The 21,393-nt window shown below is 36.8% G+C and overlaps 1 protein-coding gene across 1 annotated transcript; it reads left to right on the plus strand.

Moving 5' to 3' along the window:
- Nucleotides 1-1,114: 1,114 nt before the first annotated feature.
- On the plus strand, nucleotides 1,115-12,259 carry LOC141291588 (uncharacterized). Its single transcript, XM_073823750.1, has 2 exons — nucleotides 1,115-1,257; nucleotides 10,567-12,259. The coding sequence occupies exons 1-2, from the start codon at nucleotides 1,173-1,175 to the stop codon at nucleotides 11,943-11,945; spliced, it is 1,464 nt and encodes a 487-aa protein (XP_073679851.1). The 5' UTR covers nucleotides 1,115-1,172; the 3' UTR covers nucleotides 11,946-12,259.
- The last annotated feature ends 9,134 nt before the right edge of the window (nucleotides 12,260-21,393 follow it).

Genomic DNA, 21,393 nt, shown 5'->3' on the forward strand with positions numbered 1-21,393 from the left:
TATGGGTGCAAATGGAGACAGGTCTGGCTGGTAGCACCTCATTAGTGGCCATGCATTTCTCCAAGTTAGACAAGACTACAGCTATACGTATATATGCATCTATAACTACAAAATTAAATAAATGTTAAATGAACATAAAAAGAAACAACTGTGGACTTAAACGTCATAAACACATGATTGAATAAATGAAAGAATGAATGAATACATTTGGAAAATGTAATAATATGTAATTAATATTATAAATATTACAATTTGTAAATATTTGAAAAATAATACTTTTTTCATTTCATTCCATAAATATACTTTACTATGTATTTCACCAATAGAAAAACTCTTAATACCACTGACATAAGTTTTATTGTTCATATGTGTTTCCCTGTTAATATCAGTGCACTTTTTGGATCACAGACAGAGAAGCGCGTGAACAGGACTTTTATTTTTGATGTGAAAAATGTGACATCATAGGGCTGCGGCGCGCTCCTGCATCAGTGAATGGTTTCAGTTGAAGAAAGGTCTGTACTTTTAATCATTTAAAGTGTTTAAATTCATACAACGCGTTCAGTCTATTATATGGTTTCAAGCGATTTAGACTGCGTAATTATTGCGTGTAACATTGCAATATTTAATCTAATAATGAACGTTATTTTGTGAGTAACGCGCCTCCACAGATCAGTCTGATTTCTCTCTCTGTAGTGATTCAGATCATAAACACGAATTACAAACTCCGAGTCAATTGAGTCAGTTGATTCACAAAATGATTCACTGTTTCGAATCGCTGCTCGCTGAGAGACCTGCTGCTCAAAACAGAGTCAAAGCAACGAGAACCAACTCAAACATGTGTAATGACAACTTTTACAAACAATTACAAACGTTTTTGTTGTTGTAATGATAATCTTAAAATACAATAGCGATTTTTTTACTATATAGCTCAATTAAATGTAATATACTAATCATTAAATGTTGAAGTTGAAGTTTGTCTAATCAGATCATTTAAGTCCATTAACTATTGCTCTGACTCCCTTACTAGTGCACTACTACTGAACTAGAGCTGATTGAGATGCACACACATTTATTTTTTTTTCCTGTTAATAATTGTCATCTTAAACAGGACAAATTTCCAAACACGGAAGGAAAACTTCTGGTGAGGCAACTGAGATACATGCAACATAAAGATGGCGTTTATTAAAGAGGAGAGTGAAGACATGAAGATTGAAGAAACATTGAGAGTCAAACATGAAGATAGTGAGGAACAAACAGGTTGGTTTTCATTCTCAAAGCTGGACTATCCTATGAACTCTCCTCTACATTTTCTCAATTAATTTTTCTTTGGCAGGTGTTTTTCTACAGTTTGCCCTCTTGCAGATTACTTTTTTTGAAAGGATTTCAGCTTCATTTTTTTCTTAGAGTTATATTAAAGACCATTTTTCACTCATAGTGCTCTGATTTAAACAGCATTTAAAGAATTGTGTGAAATCAAATATTTATATGTTAATATTCACTGCTAGGATGAGTAATATTTTCATATGAAATAGGTAAATAAGGGTTCTCTTACGAGAGGTCACCGTACTGCGTAAGTATCTTACGCTAGGGAAAAATCCTTTTCTGCGAGATAGTAAAGCCAAAAATTATCCTTAATTTTGTAATAATTTAAATCGCGTTGCAGCAGCATACAGACATAGGCGAAACAGCTTGCACGCCTATTGGCTGCTCTGTGGCAACTGCAGCAGCCTATAGAGCGAGGCCTGGCGTGACGCCAGAACCAATGGGGGCATTTTGCGCCCACTGCATCGCTTCCCGCCAAAAAGGGTGTGGTCTAGGCCTATAAATACTGCTCGCAGGCAGCTATTATCTGATTTTTCATCCTTCAAGCAAAGCACACGCATCGCTGGAGCTGGAGAAGAAGCCGCCGTCGACTGCAAGCATCTCAGCGGGACGAGCCACTGAAGCTGCTGGCCACGCCGCCTTCCGTGCCTTCCTGCTGCGCTTTCCGGCACCTATATCCTTTCATTCTGAAAAAGCACCGGTAGTTTATTTACAAGAAGATTTATACAGACAGTACCTGGAAAAGAAAATCCGGTCGCCGCCATCCTGAACTTAGTCACGATAAGTCGAGTGTCGAGCACCAAAGAATTTATCAGGTTATCAACGTATCAGGTTGTAGTTTCCTTCGTGCTCGACACTCGACTTATCGTGACTACATTTAAGATGGCGGCGACCGGTCTGTTCCTGGTGGAAAATGTCTGTATAAATCTACTTGTAAGTAAACTACCGGTGCTTTTTCTGAGTTCTCAATGTCTCGTTTTAAATGTTAGGGCCCTTGGAAGTCTACCAATGAAGTGTGGAGCTACTTTGTGCCTCGTAAATGGCGTAAAACACTGATTTATTACATGGCTATTGCGATGCCCTGTTGACTCTCATTGACAACCTGTTGTGAGCATCGGCTAACTGACCCCAGATTTCGGACAGCTGGACACAAACCGAGATGAGATATGCAAGGTACGTTCACACTCGCTATCATGATTCAATACACTTTAGGTCAATATCACACCGGAGTTCTCTTTTAATGTTGTAGTTGGCAGTGCGGCGGCGCTGATCAAGCGATACGGGACGCGCAGACGGAAAAAGAGCCAGCGCGCTCGTGAAGCTCAGGCAGCACGGTCTCCGCACATTGTTGCCAAGCATACATCTGGCAAATCTCCGCTCTCTTCCCAACAAAACGGACGAACTCTTCCTGCTCTCCCGGTCTAACAAGGATTTCTCAAACTCTGCCGGTCTGTGTTTCACAGAAACCTGGCTGAATGCAGAGCCGGACAGTAACGGAGTACATTTACTTGAGTACAGTACTTAAGTACAATTTTGAGGGATCTGTACTTTACTCAAGTTTCATTTTTGGGGAGTACTCATGACTTTACTCATGTACATTTGAGAGGCAAATATTGTACTCTTTACTCCAATACATTTCTATCCATAACCGTGAGTACCCATTACTTCTTCTAAAAAAAGGAAAAAAGAAAAATCTCGGAAACCCTCAATTTGTTGTTTCCCTCTCAAATGCGGTTGGATTGTGCAGGCGCCACTGACAGCCTATCAGCAATCACCCTCAGCTTTCCGCCAAAGTCAACTCCATAGTCAGATAATGATTTAGATAAGAGACGAAACCATGGACGAAACACTGGATGAAGACGCAGCAGGTCTATCCCAGGAATGTGCCAACCCATGACCCCAGTTCAGAGTTGTGTCAGAACATTACTATATTGCCTTCTTTGCTGGTTTAGGTTAATTGACTTGATTGATGAAAAAACAATTGTTAGCTGAATTTTCTTTTCTGATATTACACATTAATGTAAGCCGAGCATTTGCTTTGATGTTCTTGAGTATGCAGTGTGTTTAACACAGTCAGGTTCAAATGTGGGTGCAAAATTTTTCATAACTCCATGTAAGACATTTCTGTACATAAATGTAAGCACTGTGGCAGTAGTAATGCAATATTTAGAAAATGTACTCTTGTACTCTTGATACTCAAGTACTTTTAAAAACAAGTACTTCAGTACTTTTACTTAAGTAGACATCTGACTGTAGTACTTTTACTTGTACTTGAGTAAAATTTAGCAAGGGGTATCTGTACTTTTACTCAAGTAATGAAGCTGTGTACTCTGTCCGCCTCTGGCTGAATGACGCGATACCAGACAGCGCGATCCAGTTGCCGGGCTACCAGCTGTTTAGAGGCGATCGCAACGCAGAATCAACTGGGAAATCGCGTGGCAGCGGGACGTGCTTTTACATCAACGTAAGGTGGTGTACAGATGTAACAGTTTTAAAGAAGATGTGCTGTTCTGATCTAGAAGCGCTCTTCATCAACTGTAAGCCGTTCTACTCGCCGCGAGAGTTTTCATTCTCGTGAGCGTCTACATTCCTCCGCAAGCGCACGTGAGCCTGGCTTTGCAGAAACTCGCTGATCAGATCACCGCGACAGAACAACAACACCCGGACTCTGTTTTAATCATTCATTTAATCATCATTTGTGATTTTAACAAAGCAAATCTCTCCCGTGAACTGCCAAAATACAGTCAACATATTACATGTCCAACCAGAGACAGTAATATATTGGACCACTGTTACATTACAATAAGGAATGCATATCACTCTGTCCCACGGGCAGCTTTGGGACTCTGATCACTGCCTGGTTCATCTTATACCAACATACAGGCAAAAACTTAAATCTGCTAAACCTGTAGCAAAGTCTGTGAAGAGATGGACCAATGAAACAGCAGGTTTTACAGGCATGATTTCAATGTACTGATTGGAGTGTTTTCAAAGCTGCTGCTACCGATCTGGAAGAGCTCACAGACACTGTTACTTCATATATCAGTTTCTGTGAGGATACATGCATTCCTACCAGGACTCGATTAACTTTCAACAATGACAAACCATGGTTCACTGCAAAACTCAGACAGCTTCGTCACGTCAAAGAGGATGCTTACAGGAAAGGGGACAGTGTCTTGTATAAGCAGGCCAAATACACACTGGAAAAGGAGATCAAAGTGGCAAAGAAGAAATATTCCGAAAAGATAAGGAATCAATTCTCTACCAGTGACTCTTCATCGGTGTGGGACAGCCTGAAAGCCATCACTAACTACAAGACACCATCCCGCCGCGAATGTCACGAGCACGTCACTTGTGCCACAGCACACCGAAACCACTCCGTTACTGAACGAACGGAGCGCGCTTCGTATTCAACCACTAGCTATTCATGCAAGCGCATGGGAAAAGCTTCCAGGGGTTTCGAAATGGTTGCTGGACATTATAAAAGAAGGCTATTCGTTACAGTTTCACCGACGCCCGCGCCACTATACAGCGCACTTCGAGACCACGATGCAGACAGAAGCAGTACACTTGCTTCGAGCAGAAGTGGCGAAACTGTTGAGCAAAGGGGTTATAGAGCCCCTTTCTCAAGCTCAGAGCGAAGGAGGGCTGTACAGCAGATATTTCCTGGTACCGAAAAAAGACGGTGGTCTCAGACCCATACTAGATCTAAGGCAACTGAACAAAGCGCTGGTGAAGCGTCGGTTCAGGATGCTCACGACTAGAAAAATTCTCGCGCAAGTTCGCCAAGGAGACTGGTTCGTGTCAGTGGATCTGAAAGACGCGTATTTTCAAATACAGATAGCGTCACATCACAGGCGGTTTTTGAGATTCGCCTTCGAGGGCCAGGCATATCAGTACATAGTCCTGCCGTTCGGTTTGTCCCAGGCACCCCGTTCATTTACGAAGTGCATGGACGCAGCGCTCGTTCCTCTCAGACTGAAAGGCGTGCGCATACTGAACTATTTGGACGATTGGCTGATTCTAGCACAATCTCGCTCAGTGCTTGTGGAGCACACGACCATGTTACTCGATCACCTCGAGAATTTGGGTCTCAGGGTCAATTGGGCGAAGAGCTCTCTGTCTCCCAGTCAGAAGACTTCCTTCCTGGGCACAGAATTGGGCTCGCTGTCAATGATAGAGCGGCTATAACCACAGTGCGCAGCAGACATTCTGCACATAGCGGGCTCATACCGCTGCGGCGCGTCCGTCCCGCTCAAGAAATTTCAGAAAATGCTGGGTCTCATGGCCTCAGCGTCATCAGTTCTCTAGCTGGGTCTGCTCCGCATGCGCCCACTGCAGTTCTGGTTGAAAGAGCGCGTTCCGCGTCAAGCATGGGTGTCCGGTCAGCTTCGTCTCACGGTCAATCAGAAATGTGTCACAGCCCTGAAACCGTGGAAAGTAGTCGACTGGTACCAGTCAGGTGTAAGCCTGGGGACTTCCCGCCTTCCAGCGAATATATGATGAACTCCCTAAAGGAGTATTAAACACGATCACGCAGGCTAGAGCCCCTTCTACGAGACGGCTCTATTCCTCAAAATGGTCTGTGTTTTCGGGTTGGTGGGCAGCCCTCGGCTCGTCACCCACTGACTGTGGTGTGACGGAGGTGCTTTCCTTTCTACAAGAGCTGCTGGACAAGGGCAGAACCCCGTCCACGCTCAAAGTCTATGTGGCGGCCATAGCAGCGTTCTCGAGGACAACGTTAGGTCAGTCAATAGGAAGGAACGATTTAGTCATTCGCTTCCTGAGGCTAGCTAGAAGACTAAATCACCCCAGACCTCCCTCAGTCCCCGTATGGGACCTTTCTGTGGTTCTAGAGGCCATGAAAGGTGGACCATTCGAGACTCTGCAGACGATTGATCTGAAATACCCGTCTCTTAAGACTGTGTTTCTGCTGGCTCTCGCTTCAGTGAAGTGCATAGGGGACTTGCACGCGATCTCTTTGTGTGCGACGTGCATGGAGTTTGGACCTAATGACTCTAAAGTCATACTCAAACCCAAGCATGGTTACGTTCCAAAATCCCTCAACACACCGTTTAGGGCACAGGTCATCGCTCTGTCAGCCCTACCGGTCAATGATGAGGAAACAGACGCGAGCCTCCTATGCCCAGTCAGGGCATTACGAGCTTACGTGTCTCGCTCGTCTGCTTTTAGGCAGACAGAACAGCTTTTTGTTTAATTTTATGGGCCTCCCAAGGGACTGGCCGCGTCGAAACAGAGCCTATCCAGATGGATAGTTGATGCTATTGCGCTGGCATATGCTTCCAAGGGCATGCAGTGCCCGCTGGGTTTTAGAGCACATTCTTGCCTTGCAAGATATTTGTACGGTGGCGGGCTGGGCCTCTCCGTCTACATTTATAAGGTTTTACAACCTGGAGGTTCCCGCCTTACAGGCCAGGCTGCTGTCAGTCTAGATAATAAGTGTTGTCTGACCTGATGCTATCAGCTCGGAATGCTGCGTCTACTGAGCACAGCTCTTGGGTCGACAGTGAAAGTAGTAGCACAAGATGTGCCTGGACAAACTGTGTAAAGACCCATATTTCCACGTCAGTTCAGGCCATAACCCCGTCCTGTATGTACGTTAAACTTAGCGTCTGAGTTACGCTGCACTATGTGGAAGAGTGCGGCGTTGCCCCTCCCTCTTCCCTGGACTCTCTGTGAGTTCTCTAGGTGATTATGAACTATATGAACCCCGGGCTTTCGCCCTTGGGTCTTTGGTGTCAGATCTCAGCATGCACGCCGTTTTGCACTGGGTCCCCTAGCGTAAGATACTTACTCAGTACGAGAGACCTTTCGTAAGAGAACGTACTCTGTTCTCTCTAGAGAGGGAACAAGTACTGCGTATCTTGCCGTGCATGCGCACGCTCTGGTTGCTTCGATAATGCAAAACCAGATAATAGCTGCCTGCGAGCGGTATTTATAGGCCTAGACCACGCCCTTTTTGGCGGGAAGCGACGCAGTGGGCGCGAAATGCCCCCATTGGATCTGGCGTTGCGCCAGGCCTCGCTCTATAGGCTGCTGCAGTTGCCGCAGAGCAGCCAATAGGCGCGCAAGCTGTTTCGCTTATGTCTGTATGCTGCTGCAACACGTTTTACATTATTACAAAATTAAGGATAATTTTTGGCTTCAATATTTCACAGAAAAGGATTTTCCCCTAGCGTAAGATTCTTACGCAGTACTCGTTCCCTCTCTAGAGTACGTTTTGTGCATGTGGTCTAACTTGCTCAGATGTAATGATTACGTATGTGAAATAAAGTCTGGTCGTCGCTTTCACTCGACTAGTTCTGCCGCCTTAATAGTTCAATGAATGTTAGTTTATGAGAAGAGTTAACTAATATTTTATTAGTTGGTCAGTCACAGAAAAAAATTGTCCGTGTCAAAAACGTTAAAGAGATCGTTAACATCTAGGACTAATTCCAGTTAATCAGGCAGGAAAAAAAACATTCGCCTATCATTCATCAAGCTCACATCTGGCTTATCATTTGAAAGTGAAGCATTTAAATAAGCAGCGGACGGCTTCATCTGGTGACTCAAGCCGGACTGAGACACACACCAGTTTATCAGCCGCCTCAGTATTTAAGGTGCTTTTTCTAACATATAGTTATAATGTACTATATAATCTGGTCAAATGCTGGGGTTGTGTGATGTTTGTTTCAGAGAGGGGTGTTAGGGGTGGGTTTTACAGTAAGGCTGGTCTGACAGTGGAAGTGCTGTTTGATTTTGGGCTTGCGGTTTGAGGTGCAAAGCCCTTGACCCTGTCCAGCTCATTGTTAACCCTGGTACGCACTGGCCCAAACTGGCTATTGTCAACATGAGTGTTAAAGGAACACTCCACTTTTTTTTTTTTTTTTTGGAAATGGCTCATTCTCCAACTCCCTCTTGAGTTAATAAGTCGAGTTTTACCGTTTGGAAATCTATTCAGCCGTTCTCCTGTTCTGGCGATATCACTAAGCATAGATTGTAAATGTAAAGCTGTGATTTTCTAGGCTGATAAGATTAGGAACTACACTCCTATTCCAGTGTAATAGCCAAGAAAGTTGGCGGCCGTAATATGATGCAGCAGGTGCAGTAATATCACGCAGCACATTAGAGCACAACATGACCAACTGCAAGCACAGGGAGCGTTCCTCATTGGAAGTTACCTAGCTGGGAACTAATTTCAGGCGCTGCATGATATTACTGCACCTGCTGCTTCGGCCATATTACAGCAGCAAACTTCCTTGACTATTACGCCGGAATGGGAGTGTAGTTCCTAATAGGGCTGGGCGATTTGGCCTAAAATTTAAATCTCAATTAATTGAACATTTTAACCTGATTACAATTAATGAACGATTAGTTTATTCATTAATAAAATTATATTTAATTATATTTAAATAATATTTATTTTTTTGCCCTCATAGTTCACTGACAAGTTTTGTACAGTAAATATGCTCACATATGACAAGTGAGAGATTTTTGAATGAAGGGTGCACGCACTATCTATGATCTACTATCTATGATTATTTATTGAACATCAGTGTGAAACAACTGAAATGAAAGCACACATTGCTTAAAGTGCCCCTATTATGCCTTTTCAAATATGATATTTCATGTAGTGTGTCATGTAGCTGTATGTGAACATAAACTATCTGCAAAGTTGTGACACCAACAGTGCAATATAAATGAAGTTTTTGTCAAACAAAAAAAAGAGTCGGCTCACATTCGCCTAAACGAGTCGTCAGCAATTCGAATATTTTTCTGTAACGGCCACACGTCACGAGCTACACATTTGCGTAATGTCCGCCCACGATCAATTTCGCGAACAACTTGCACGCCTACGAACAGTAGGCCTACCATTTTCACGTGGATTACATCATGTCAAGAAGACGCCCTGTGCTGTGAGAGTGAATTTGTTTTATATGCCCTTCCGAAAGATGAAACTACCAAGAAATAAATTTTTTCAACAACACCTCAGCAGTCCAATTCCAATCTTGTTTTGTGTTCGCGTCATTTTACTGATGACTGCTTTTCCAATCTTGGGGAGTAACTTACAACGCGAGATTCACCAAACGCTTGGTTTTAAAAAATTGATCAGTGCCCAGTTTATTTGGACCGGCTTGCTCCTCTGAACTCCTACCTGTAAGTATGATTAATAATTGATGATTGTATTTTCTAGCGATCGTTCAAAATACGTATTTGTGTACGTTATGGTGTGTAACAACCCCGCTCATGTCTTGGTAACCGGCTAACTTGCATTTCTGTAGTTCTGTTGTTCAGCTGTGAGTGCAATGTAGTCTAAAAATTGTGATTGATGCAGCTTGACTGTCTGTCTGCCTTATTAGTTTAACTAATGATAATGATAAACGATGGCTTAACGCAGTGTTATGGATTGTACAGTGTTGAAGTTCACAACGTAGAGGTGTGCCCGGTTCGCTTACAAAAGCAAATTGCAAGCACTTTCCACAGTTATAATATGACACCCACTGAGAAACGTCCTGCTCCAGTCGTGCTTGCAAAACAGTTTCTTGTCGATGTGCCACTTCAACCGTTTCATCGTCAGACTCCGGCTCGAATTGATAGGGTAAAATCGAGGCTATCTTTTCTATGCATTAACAGGTCTCCGCAGCTGTCATTCAGTTATGCCAATGGGCGTTTCGTTTTGCGCTGTAGCGGTAGACCAATCCAAAAGGACTGCACCATCTGACCAATCACATCATTTAGAAACGGGGTAAAATTAAATCTAATTTTGGAGGAAACTAAAGTATTTTTTTTAACCTGCAAACATGTAAACCTGTTTTAAGAGACTATTACAACAATATTAACTACCTTTACCATGGCATAATAGGGGCACTTTAAAATGAAAAGTCACATTTTTCTTAAATTAGTGAAAATAAATCACGTGCACTTTTAAAGTAAATTTCAAAGGGTTTCCAGTGATCAGGGAACAATGAATACTGTGTAGGGACCATGTCAGTTGGAACACAGTTCATGCACAGAGCTCAATTCTAATGAGCTGATTATCAGTCAGGTGTGTTAACTAAGAGAGACATGCAAAATATGCAGAGCAGGTGGAGCGTGAGGACTGGAATTGAGAACCGCTGGCTTAAGGCATATAGGATTTAGTTGTGTGTTAGTTTTGACACTTTACATGTTTGAATGTTTTGATGTCTGCTGTTTTGTGTCTTTAAACAGGGGTTAACTTTTACTTGTCTTTTTTCACTTTAGACCTGATGGCACTGAAAGAGGAGAGTCAAGTACTGAATGAAATGGAAGAGAAAGATTATGATTTCATAAATGGAGAAAAATATTTTAGTTGGTCACAGACCGAAACGACTTCCTCAAGAAAAAAGACTCGAAAGAAAGGAAGAAGTTATTTTACCTGCCAACAGTGCGGAAAGTGTTTCAGTCAAAGAGGAAGTCTTAAAAGACACATGAGAATTCACACAGGAGAGAAACCTTATGGCTGCCAACAATGTGGAAAGCATTTCGGTCTTAGAAAATGTCTTAAAAGGCATTTTATGATACACACTGGAGAGAAGCCTTACACATGCCAGCAGTGTGGAAAGAGTTTCACTCAACCTGGACACCTGGGAGTCCACATGCGAGTTCACACCGGAGAGAAACCTTATATCTGCGAAGAGTGTGGAAAGGGTTTTACTCGATCTGGACAGCTTGGAGCCCACTTGAGAATTCACACAGGAGAGAAACCTTATGCCTGCGAACAATGTGGAAAGCATTTCGGTCTTCGAAAAAGTCTTAAAAGGCATTTTATGATTCACACTGGAGAGAAGCCTTACACATGCCAGCAGTGTGGAAAGAGTTTCACTCAACCTGGACACCTGGGAGTCCACATGAGAATTCACACCGGAGAGAAACCTTACGTCTGCCAACAGTGTGGAAAGGGTTTTACTCGATCTGAAAAACTGAAAGTCCACATGAGAATTCACACCGGAGAGAAACCTTACGTCTGCCAACAGTGTGGAAACGGTTTTACTCGATCTGGAAAGCTGAAAGTCCACATGCGAGTTCACACCGGAGAGAAGCCTTATGTCTGCGAACAGTGTGGAATGCATTTCAATCATAGGCTGAATCTTGAAAGACATGTTTCAATTCACACTGGAGAAAAGCCTTTCATATGCCAACAGTGTGGTAAGAGTTACACTCAAAATGGAAGCCTTACCAGACACATGAGAATTCACGAACAGCCTTATGTGTGTGATCAGTGTGGAAAGAGTTTTGATCAACATGAAGACTTTGAAGTCCATAAGAAAACTCATGAAGAGAGTCCTTACTCATGCTCTGAGTGTGGAAAGAGTTTTAGTCAAAAATGGTTCTTTGAAGACCACATGAGAATCCACTCTGGAGAGCAACCCTACACATGCCCTCAGTGCAGAAAGAGGTTTAATTATAAGCATCACCTTCAAGACCACATTAGAATTCACACTGGAGAGAAGCCTTTCACCTGCAAACAATGTGGAAGAAGTTTCAACCAAAAAGGAACTCTTAACAGACACATGAGAGTTCACTCTGGAGAAAAGTCAGCTATATATGATCACTCCTTTAAGAAAATTAACCATGTTTGTTTCGTAGTAACCATGGTTTAACTAAGGTTTTAGTAATAAAACCATATTAACTATAAAATAAACCATGGTTCTACCACAGTAACCATAGTAAAACTATAGTTTTTGAAGTAAAACCATAGTAACTCCAAAATAAACCATGGTTTTACTACAGTAATTGTAGTTAAGCCATGTTTTTTTATAGTAAAACAATAGTAACTACAAAAGAACTATGATTTTACCACAGTATCGACAGTGAAACAATAGCAATGATGAAATGAACCATCTATAGCATAACTGTGTTAAAATTAAATATTCATGTACTATAATATGTGTGCTTATACTTTTTACCCGGAAGAAATAAATAAGCATGATTTTGTAAAGGACCCATCTCCTTAATTTCCCAAACATACAAAAAAATACATAAACAGTGTTTGATACTTTACAATACCATAAAATCTTAAAACAAAATGATTTTTATCATTACATACATTATTAAAAGCTGATAAAATGCAATGAGTATTTCTATTATTAACAGAGAAGTCAACTGTTACACACTGCTTTATATCCTTGATTTCATTTTGTGTATGTAATGCAGGCCTCGCAAAATCTCTTGCCCGAAGCCCCGGGACTACAGTGTTTTTCAGTCGGGCTACCAAAATAGTTAGCTGGACTGCCGACGGACAATCTCTCCTGCAGGTCCTTAAAAACTCCTCAATTAGGTCGTATCAAATTAAAGGCCATAAAAAGTTTCATGTATGTTAAATAGTATAAGAAAATACTTAATTATAATTTAGGAGGTCTTACAGTTGGGGACGGAAAGACGAGAATCGCGATAGGGCTGGATTAAACTTCAAAAGGCAATGATTTCATTGAATATGCACGCTGCACGTTTCAAAGTCAAAACGCGGCACTGATGTCTTTATCTGAACGTCTCTGAAGGGAACAGACTGTCCTCAGAAACGTGTCGTTGGCATTTTCATTTCACGTCTGATAAAACTGCGTTAAATGCTGCTTTGTGTTCAGCCGTTCCTATGGAAACCGTAATATTTCAGCGCTCCTAAAGCGCCCCCTCGTGACAGAAAATGAATTTTATTTCCACATTTTTTCAGTTCTTTATGGTCAAATTATTGCAATAATCGACCTGCGTTTTTATGCAGCAAACACAGAGTTGTAAATGTGAAAGATGTTAATATGCCTTCTAAAAATCTAAACAATGAAGAAAAAATATAATAAATTATAAACTCGATTTATCCCTTTTAATGGTGTAAAGGTTGACATTCCATTGTATGAGATTTTTTTTTTTTTGTGAACCTGTATCTGATTTATAAATCATGCCATTTTATGCCTTAATATTCTACCGTCTACAATCTTACAATACAATACATCAGGGGCCACATATATTTTCAATAGTGACCATACAGAGTTTAATATAACAGCTGTTCTTTATTACTGTATTTAATAGAAAGAAGAAAATCTATTTCTAATCAAAATGAATAGGTAAAAAAAAAATATTTTTAATCTTTTAAACATTAAAATGGTCTTTTATGTTCGGTTTCTTTCTCAGAACTGCTTCACAGCATTGGCTGCTAGAAGACTCTAGCAATGTAATAATATGTATATCAGCAAGGAATGTGTTACAATATACAGTACAGTATTGCTGTACTAATGTTTTGAGCAAAGCCCTATTTAGGGAACCCCTTTCACTGTGATAAAAATATTACTAATTCTGTTGTTTGAGTCCCGAACTAAACATAAATGCAATTAAAACTTTTAATAATGCATTATTGGTCTTATTAATGACATTGTTACTTATTACGTAAGTAACTGGATGCCTACAATGAGATGATGGACCCGAGGAGCTCTTTAATGCCTTGTTCCAGGGGCCCTTTTTATACTTTGAGCACCTTCCCCTTTAAAGATCACTGCACGGCCCTGGGGAACATTTATGAATTCATGAGTACGGTTTATAAACTGAGGGAACGAATTGCAAAACCGTACCCATGGATTAATTATTTTTCTTCTACAGGGGCCATTAGGGGCTCCATACTGTATAAATGCTTTGAAACTACTTACTTGGAAAAAAACATACAAATCGTTCTGGTAATATTAATCCAAAAATGACTTGAATTGCCCTAATACTGGGTGGAAAAGGGTACTCTCAACTTCAAACAAACGTAATACAAATTGTATTACTTTGTAAGCAACACAGCTAGTGCAGAGGAGAAGCAGGAATGTAAGAAATAAATGGATATTGTTTCCATAATGTTAGTATAATTGGGTTTTATACAAACATAAAAATGTAAAACTATAGCAATATTTAAATATGGACAATTTTTTTTTTCTGAGATGAAGTAGCCTTCTGCTGTTAGCCCATATGTTGTGTTTAACACTGTAATATGAAATGTAATAAATTTTTTTCAGTCAGAGATATTACTCATGTGATAGATAACTGTTATAATCTCATTTTAGCACAGGCTGTTATATTTAATCCTTTACATAATAATGTAATCTTTAATATAACAATCCTTTACAGTCATAAATCTTTAATTTTTCCAATTTTATTAAATAATAGTTCAATCTCTCTGCAAACTCAAATTAAATTTTTAAAAAGTTTTTTTCAGTCCTGTAATTTGAAAACCGAAATACTGGAATTCTTGGTTGAGAATATCACCAATGTATTAGATATAAAATTAGATAATTAGTACCAATAGCTTTGGACTTTTGACAGATCTGCAGTTCGTCCCTTCAATTCATCCCACGTACTAGGTTCAGTATTATGTGTTGTATAATGTAAAATTATGATTTTTGCGAACAAGACTTTTATTTTGGTCTGGGGGTGTGACGTCATAATGCTGCGGCGCGCTCCTGCATCTGGGATTCAAACGGAGAAAGGTGTGTGCTTTTAACAACTGATAGTGTTTAAATCAAGACAACTCGTTTAGAGAATTGCATTTAAAACTGTGAAATTAATTGTTAGCAAACACAACACTGTAATGCTTTATTTAGTGACACTGTACTCCCTATATAGCGAATATTTATTCCTAACGAATTCGGTCACTGGAGTAATGTTGATAGAAACGGATCTTTTCGAAATTCCGAGTCAACTGAATCAATCGATTCACAAAATGATTCACTGATTTGAATCGCCGCTCACTGACGACGTCTGCTGCTCAAAACACTGGAAATGCAACGAGAACAACAAACACTTGAAATGACAACGACTACAAACAGCAAATGTTTTCATGAAAGTCTTATCTGATGAATGAATGCTGTAAAAAAAATGACACTTTTTAAGTTAAAATTTGTTTTAACTTTCAGTGATTTTTTTTCTGCCATCATCAAAAGTGCAATATTAAAACGTTAATAGCACTGAATGTTCATTACAACAAGCAATAAATAATCATATTTCAGAAACACTGTTTACTGTAATAGTCACTCATCTTGTATTTTAAATATGAAATGATGTTACTTTGTTACTCTCCAACTCATCATAACTTCTCTGGGTTTAATTAGAAAATATTTCTTAATTGAATGCTGCTTTTAAATCCATAAAGTACGAACCTTAATTCTAACATGAGAATTCACACTGGAGAGAGACCTTACAGCTGCCAACAGTGTGGGAAGAGTTTCATTTTAAGAGGACTTCTCCAGAGTCACATGAAAATTCACATTGAAAAGAAGCCGTTAATATACCCTCAGTGTGGAAAGAGTTTTACACACAAAACTAACTTTACTTTCCACATGAGAATTCACACTGGAGAAAAGCCTTTCATCTGCAAACTGTGTCGAAAGACTTTCTCACGAAAAGGAGTTCTTAAGACTCGCATGATAATTCACACCGAAAAGAAGCCGTTCATATGTCATCAGTGTGGAAAGAGTTTTACACAGAAAAAAAACCTTTCTGCCCACAGGAGAATTCACACCGGAGAGAAGCCTTTTACCTGCCCTCAGTGTGGGAAGAGTTTTGCGCAGAAAAAAAACCTTATTATCCACATGAAAATTCACACTGGAGAGAAGCCTTTTATCTGCGAACATTGTGGAAAGAGTTTCACGTATAAAGGAAACCTTAAGGTTCACATGACTGTTCACACTGGAGAGAAACCGTACAAGTGTGTTCAGTGTGAGAAGAGTTTCACTTATCAAAGCAACCTGATACGTCATTTGCAAACTCATTCTGGGAAGAAACTGCCATTTTCTTCAATGCAGGAAGAGGTTTAGAATAAGAAGCAATTTCTACAATCATCTACACATTCATTTTGAAAGACATTCAATTGTAGTCAAAGTACTAATACATTGTTTTCCATCACACTTACAGATACTTGTGAACAATCGTGCAAATATAAGACTGTCTGTTTTCTTTGTTCAAGATTGAATTGAAAAAATAAGCTTTTATGGACTTAATCAGGAGAAGCATGGAAATATTATTCTAGTTTTGTGCAGGTCTTTTTTTTAATCTGAACAGTTCATTCTTTGTTGTGCATCCCCAGGTGAAAAAAAAATATACTTAAATGCAATTAAAATACACTTAAATACCCGCAAATACATTTTTAGTACATTGTTTTTTTTTTGTGTTAAATAAAAGTTTGATGGTTATACACTATAAATTTACTAAATAAAAGTATGTTTATACTTCAGTAGGACTTTAGTACACTTGACAAAAGTATACTAAATACCAGTAATACTTAAATAATTTTTTAGTGTACTACAATAAAGTACACTACAGAAAAAACATCCAAAAGAGTTTTATTAGTGTGTTTTTCAAAAGTGTGCTTTAAATGCTTTAAACATTAGTTGATTTTTAGTACACTGTTTACATACTAATCTTGAGTTTAAAATAAGTTAATATATAAAAAATCTATTAGTAATGTATTGTAGTAGAAGTACATTTTCCCAAAAGTTGTACTTAAGTACACTTAATATGAATGCATTATTATCACTAACACTTCAATTGATTTTGAGTGTGGTAATTTTAAGTTTACATTAAATTGATTTTATTAAAAATCTATTAGTAATGTATTGTAGTAGAAGTACATTTTCCCAAAAGTTGTACTTAAGTACACTTAATGTGAATGCAATATTATCACTAACACTTAAATTGATTTTGAGTACGGTTATTTTAAGTTTACATTAAATTGATTTTATTAAAAATCTATTAATAATGTACTGTAGTAGAAGTACATTTTCCCAAAAGTTGTACTTAAGTACACTTAATGTGAATGCATTATTATCACTAACACTTAAATTGATTTTGAGTATGGTAATTTTAAGTTTACATTAAATTGATTTTATTAAAAATCTATTAATAATGTACTGTAGTAGAAGTACATTTTCCCAAAAGTTGTACTTAAGTACACTTAATGTGAATGCATTATTATCACTAACACTTAAATTGATTTTGAGTATGGTAATTTTAAGTTTACATTAAATTGATTTTATTAAAAATCTATTAATAATGTACTGTAGTAGAAGTACATTTTCCCAAAAGTTGTACTTAAGTACACTTAATGTGAATGCATTATTATCACTAACACTTAAATTGATTTTGAGTGTGGTAATTTTAAGTTTACATTAAATTTATTTTATTAAAAATCTATTAGTAATGTATTGTAGTAGAAGTACATTTTCCCAAAAGTTGTACTTAAGTACACTTAATATGAATGCATTATTAGCACTAACACTTAAACTGATTTTGAGTGTGGTAATTCTCCCAGGTTAAAAAAAAGTGCACTAAAATACACTTTATTTAAGTATACTTAGTACACTTTTCAGTAATGTACTAAAAGTGGTCTATTTTCGCACACTAATTTTGTACTTATTGTACTAAAAAATAGTATTAAGTATATGTTAAGATAAACTTAATACCATCTAAGTGTACTCAACTGTGCTATTTTGAGACACCATGAAATTGAACTAAAATGTGCTTTTAACATACTATATCTGTATTTAAAAAAATATATTTAGTTACAACTAGAAATACACTTGAACCCTGCTTTTGAACATTTATAAATATATTTATGACTAATTTAAAGTATAGCAATAATATATTAAAAGAATATACAAAGTGTGAAAAAAGTGTGCTAAAATACAATTTAAGTACACTTAGTGCACTTCCCTAATGTACTTAAAGTGCTCTATTTTCGGCCACTAATTTTGTACTCTATATACTAAAAGTTATTCTTAAGTATATGTTAAGATAAACTTAAGATCATCTAAGTGTACTCAACTGTGCTATTTTGAGACACCATGAAGATGAACTAAAATGTGCTTTTAACATACTATCTCAGCATTTCCAAAAAATGTATTTTGTTACCACTTCTAATAGGATTGAAACATATTTCATAAACCTTTAAATATACTAATTATACATAAAAAATAAACTTACTGATTATTTAAAATACATGAATAATATATAACAAATGTATACAAAGCGTATTTATAATGTATTGCCCAGATATTTTTATTACAAAAAAATACACTTGTTGATTATTTAAAATACATGAATAATATATAATAAATGTATACAAAGCATATTTATAATGTATTGCCCACATATGTTTAATAATAAAAAATACACTTCTTAATTATTTAAAATACATAAATATATAACAAATGTATGCAAGGCGTATTTATAATGTATTTCCCACATATTTTTATTACAAAAAAAATACACTTGTTGATTATTTAAAATACATGAATAATATATAATAAATGTATACAAAGCATATTTATAATGTATTGCCCACATATGTTTAATAATAAAAAATACACTTCTTAATTATTTAAAATACATGAATAATATATGATAAATGTATACAAAGTGTATGTCACGCCCTTGGACTGTTTGTCTTGGTTTTTCCCAGTGTTTCCCCCATTGGACTGTCTGTTTGGTTTCTCCCATGCCCTTTTTTGGTCTTCCTGCTCATTAGTGTGATCCCCTCCACCTGTTGTTGTAATTATCTCCCCTTTATAAGTTTGTTTGATTTCCTTGTTTCTTTGTCCGGCTACAAGCGTTACACCTATGTTCCTTCGTTGTGTGCGCGTCTTCTCCCGCCATTCCTGTCTATTGTTACTCTGCCTGAGGATTTATTGAAGACTTTTTATTGAAGACGTTATTTTTTGCTTCCCTACACGTTTCGTGAAAACGTATTTATAATGTATTGCCCATAAATTTTTATTCATTATAATACACTTATTAATTAATTAAAATATATCAATTATATATAATAAATTTATTCAAAGCGTAATTACAATGTCTTGCCCACATATTTTTATTAATAAAAAATACATTATAAATACGCTATGTATACATTTATTATATATTATTCATGTATTTTAAATAATCATCAAGTGTATTTTTTATTAATAAAAATATTTGGGCAATACATTATAGATACGCTTTGTATACATTTGTCATATATTATTCATGTATTTTAAATAATCATCAAGTGTATTTTTTATTAATAAAAATATTTGGGCAATACATTATTAATACACTTTGTATACATTTGTCATATATTATTCATGTATTTTAAATAATCAACAAATGTATTTTTTATTAATGAATATATGTGGCCAATACATTATAAATACGCTTTGTATACATTTTTTATATATTATTCATGTATTTTAAATAACTAATAAGTGTATTTTTTATTAATAAAAAACATGTGGGCAATACATTATAAATACGCCTTGTATACATTTGTTATATATTATTATTGTATTTTAAATAATCAGTAAGTTTATTTTTTATGTATAATTAGTATATTTAAAGGTTTATGAAATATGTTTCAAATGTATTATAAGTGGTAACAAAATACATTTTTGGAAATGCTGAGATAGTATGTTAAAAGCACGTTTTAGTTCATCTTCATGGTGTCTCAAAATAGCACAGTTGAGTACACTTAGATGATCTTAAGTTTATCTTAAGGAGTACTTAAGAATAACTTTTAGTATATTAAGTACAAAATCAGTGCCCGAAAACAGAGCACTTTAAGTACATTAGGGAAGTGCACTAAGTGTACTTAAATTGTATTTTAGCACACTTTTTTCCCACTTTGTATATTCTTTTAATATATTATTGTTATACTTTAAATTAGTCATAAATATATTTATAAATGTTTAAAAGTAGGGTTCAAGTGTATTTCTAGTTGTAACTAAATATATATTTTTAAATACAGATATAGTATGTTAAAAGCACATTTTAGTTCAATTTCATGGTGTCTCAAAATAGCACAGTTGAGTACACTTAGATGGTATTAAGTTTATCTTAACATATACTTAATACTATTTTTTAGTACAATAAGTACAAAATTAGTGTGCGAAAATAGAGCACTTTTAGTACATTACTGAAAAGTGTACTAAGTATACTTAAAGTGTATTTTAGCACACTTTTTTCACATTTTGAATATTCTTTTAATATATTACTATTATACTTTAAATTAGTCTTAAATATATTTATAAATGTTTAAAAATAGGGTTCAAGTGTATTTCTAGTTTTAACTAAATATATTTTTTAAAATACAGATATAGTATGTTAAAAGCACATTTTAGTTCAATTTCAGGGTGTCTCAAAATAGCACAGTTGAGTACACTTAGATGGTATTAAGTTTATCTTAACATATACTTAATACTATCTTTTAGTACATTAAGTACAAAATTAGTGTGCGAAAATAGAGCACTTTTAGTACATTACTGAAAAGTGTACTAAGTATACTTAAATAAAGTGCATTTTAGTGCACTTTTTTTTTACCTGGGAATTCCAATTGTAATATTTAAAAAAAAAAATACTGTTTTACTATATTTTAGTAACATAAATGCAGCTTTAGTGAGCATCAGATATATTTAAAAAAAAAAAACTTTATTCTGCAATAATGACCAGCTAACTGTGTATATTATATCTTACATAACTATATTACACAAATACTCACTCACTCACAAATGTAATCCTGTAATAATACAGTAAAGTTTCAGTTGCCACACACTCCATCAGGATAAAAGAGCTTTTTGCTTAAAATGTTAAGAAAAGAAAGACCGAAATCTATCTATCATGGCAGTGAGTGAGTGTGTGTGAGAGAGAGACTGATTATAAGGAAGGAGTGATAAACACAAGGTAAGGTAGCGTATGATACCACTTCTGCCCTAACTAAGGACCGAAAGGAAACAAAACAAAACAAATAATTAAAGGAATACTTTACCCAAAGATTACAATTTTGTCACTGAGCTTGATACAGTCCATTCCCACACAGTCAGAACCTTCTACAATGCAATTACTTTGGTAGGCGTTCAAAGAGGTTTTGAAATGACATGACAGTCAATAAATTGTGTAATTTACATTTTTGGGTTCACTATTCTTTTACAAATAGTATACTGTAATGTAAGTGAAATGTGCTTAGCTATGCTATTTTTGTTTAGACATTTTCTCCTCCCATGTGGTCTTAGTTATGCTAGCACGAAAGTCCTTACAGATGCCAGGAGTGTTGTAACATTT

The sequence above is a fragment of the Garra rufa genome, chromosome 18 (assembly GCF_049309525.1).
Source record: "Garra rufa chromosome 18, GarRuf1.0, whole genome shotgun sequence".
Lineage (NCBI taxonomy): Eukaryota > Metazoa > Chordata > Actinopteri > Cypriniformes > Cyprinidae > Garra > Garra rufa.

Excerpts from the sequence above, each read along its gene's own strand:
- LOC141291588 (XM_073823750.1), top strand. The coding sequence starts at position 1,173 with ATGGCGTTTATTAAAGAGGAGAGTGAAGACATGAAGATTGAAGAAACA. Across the intron at positions 1,258-10,566 it reads AGATAGTGAGGAACAAACAG|ACCTGATGGCACTGAAAGAG; the intron begins GTTGGTTTTCAT and ends TTTTCACTTTAG.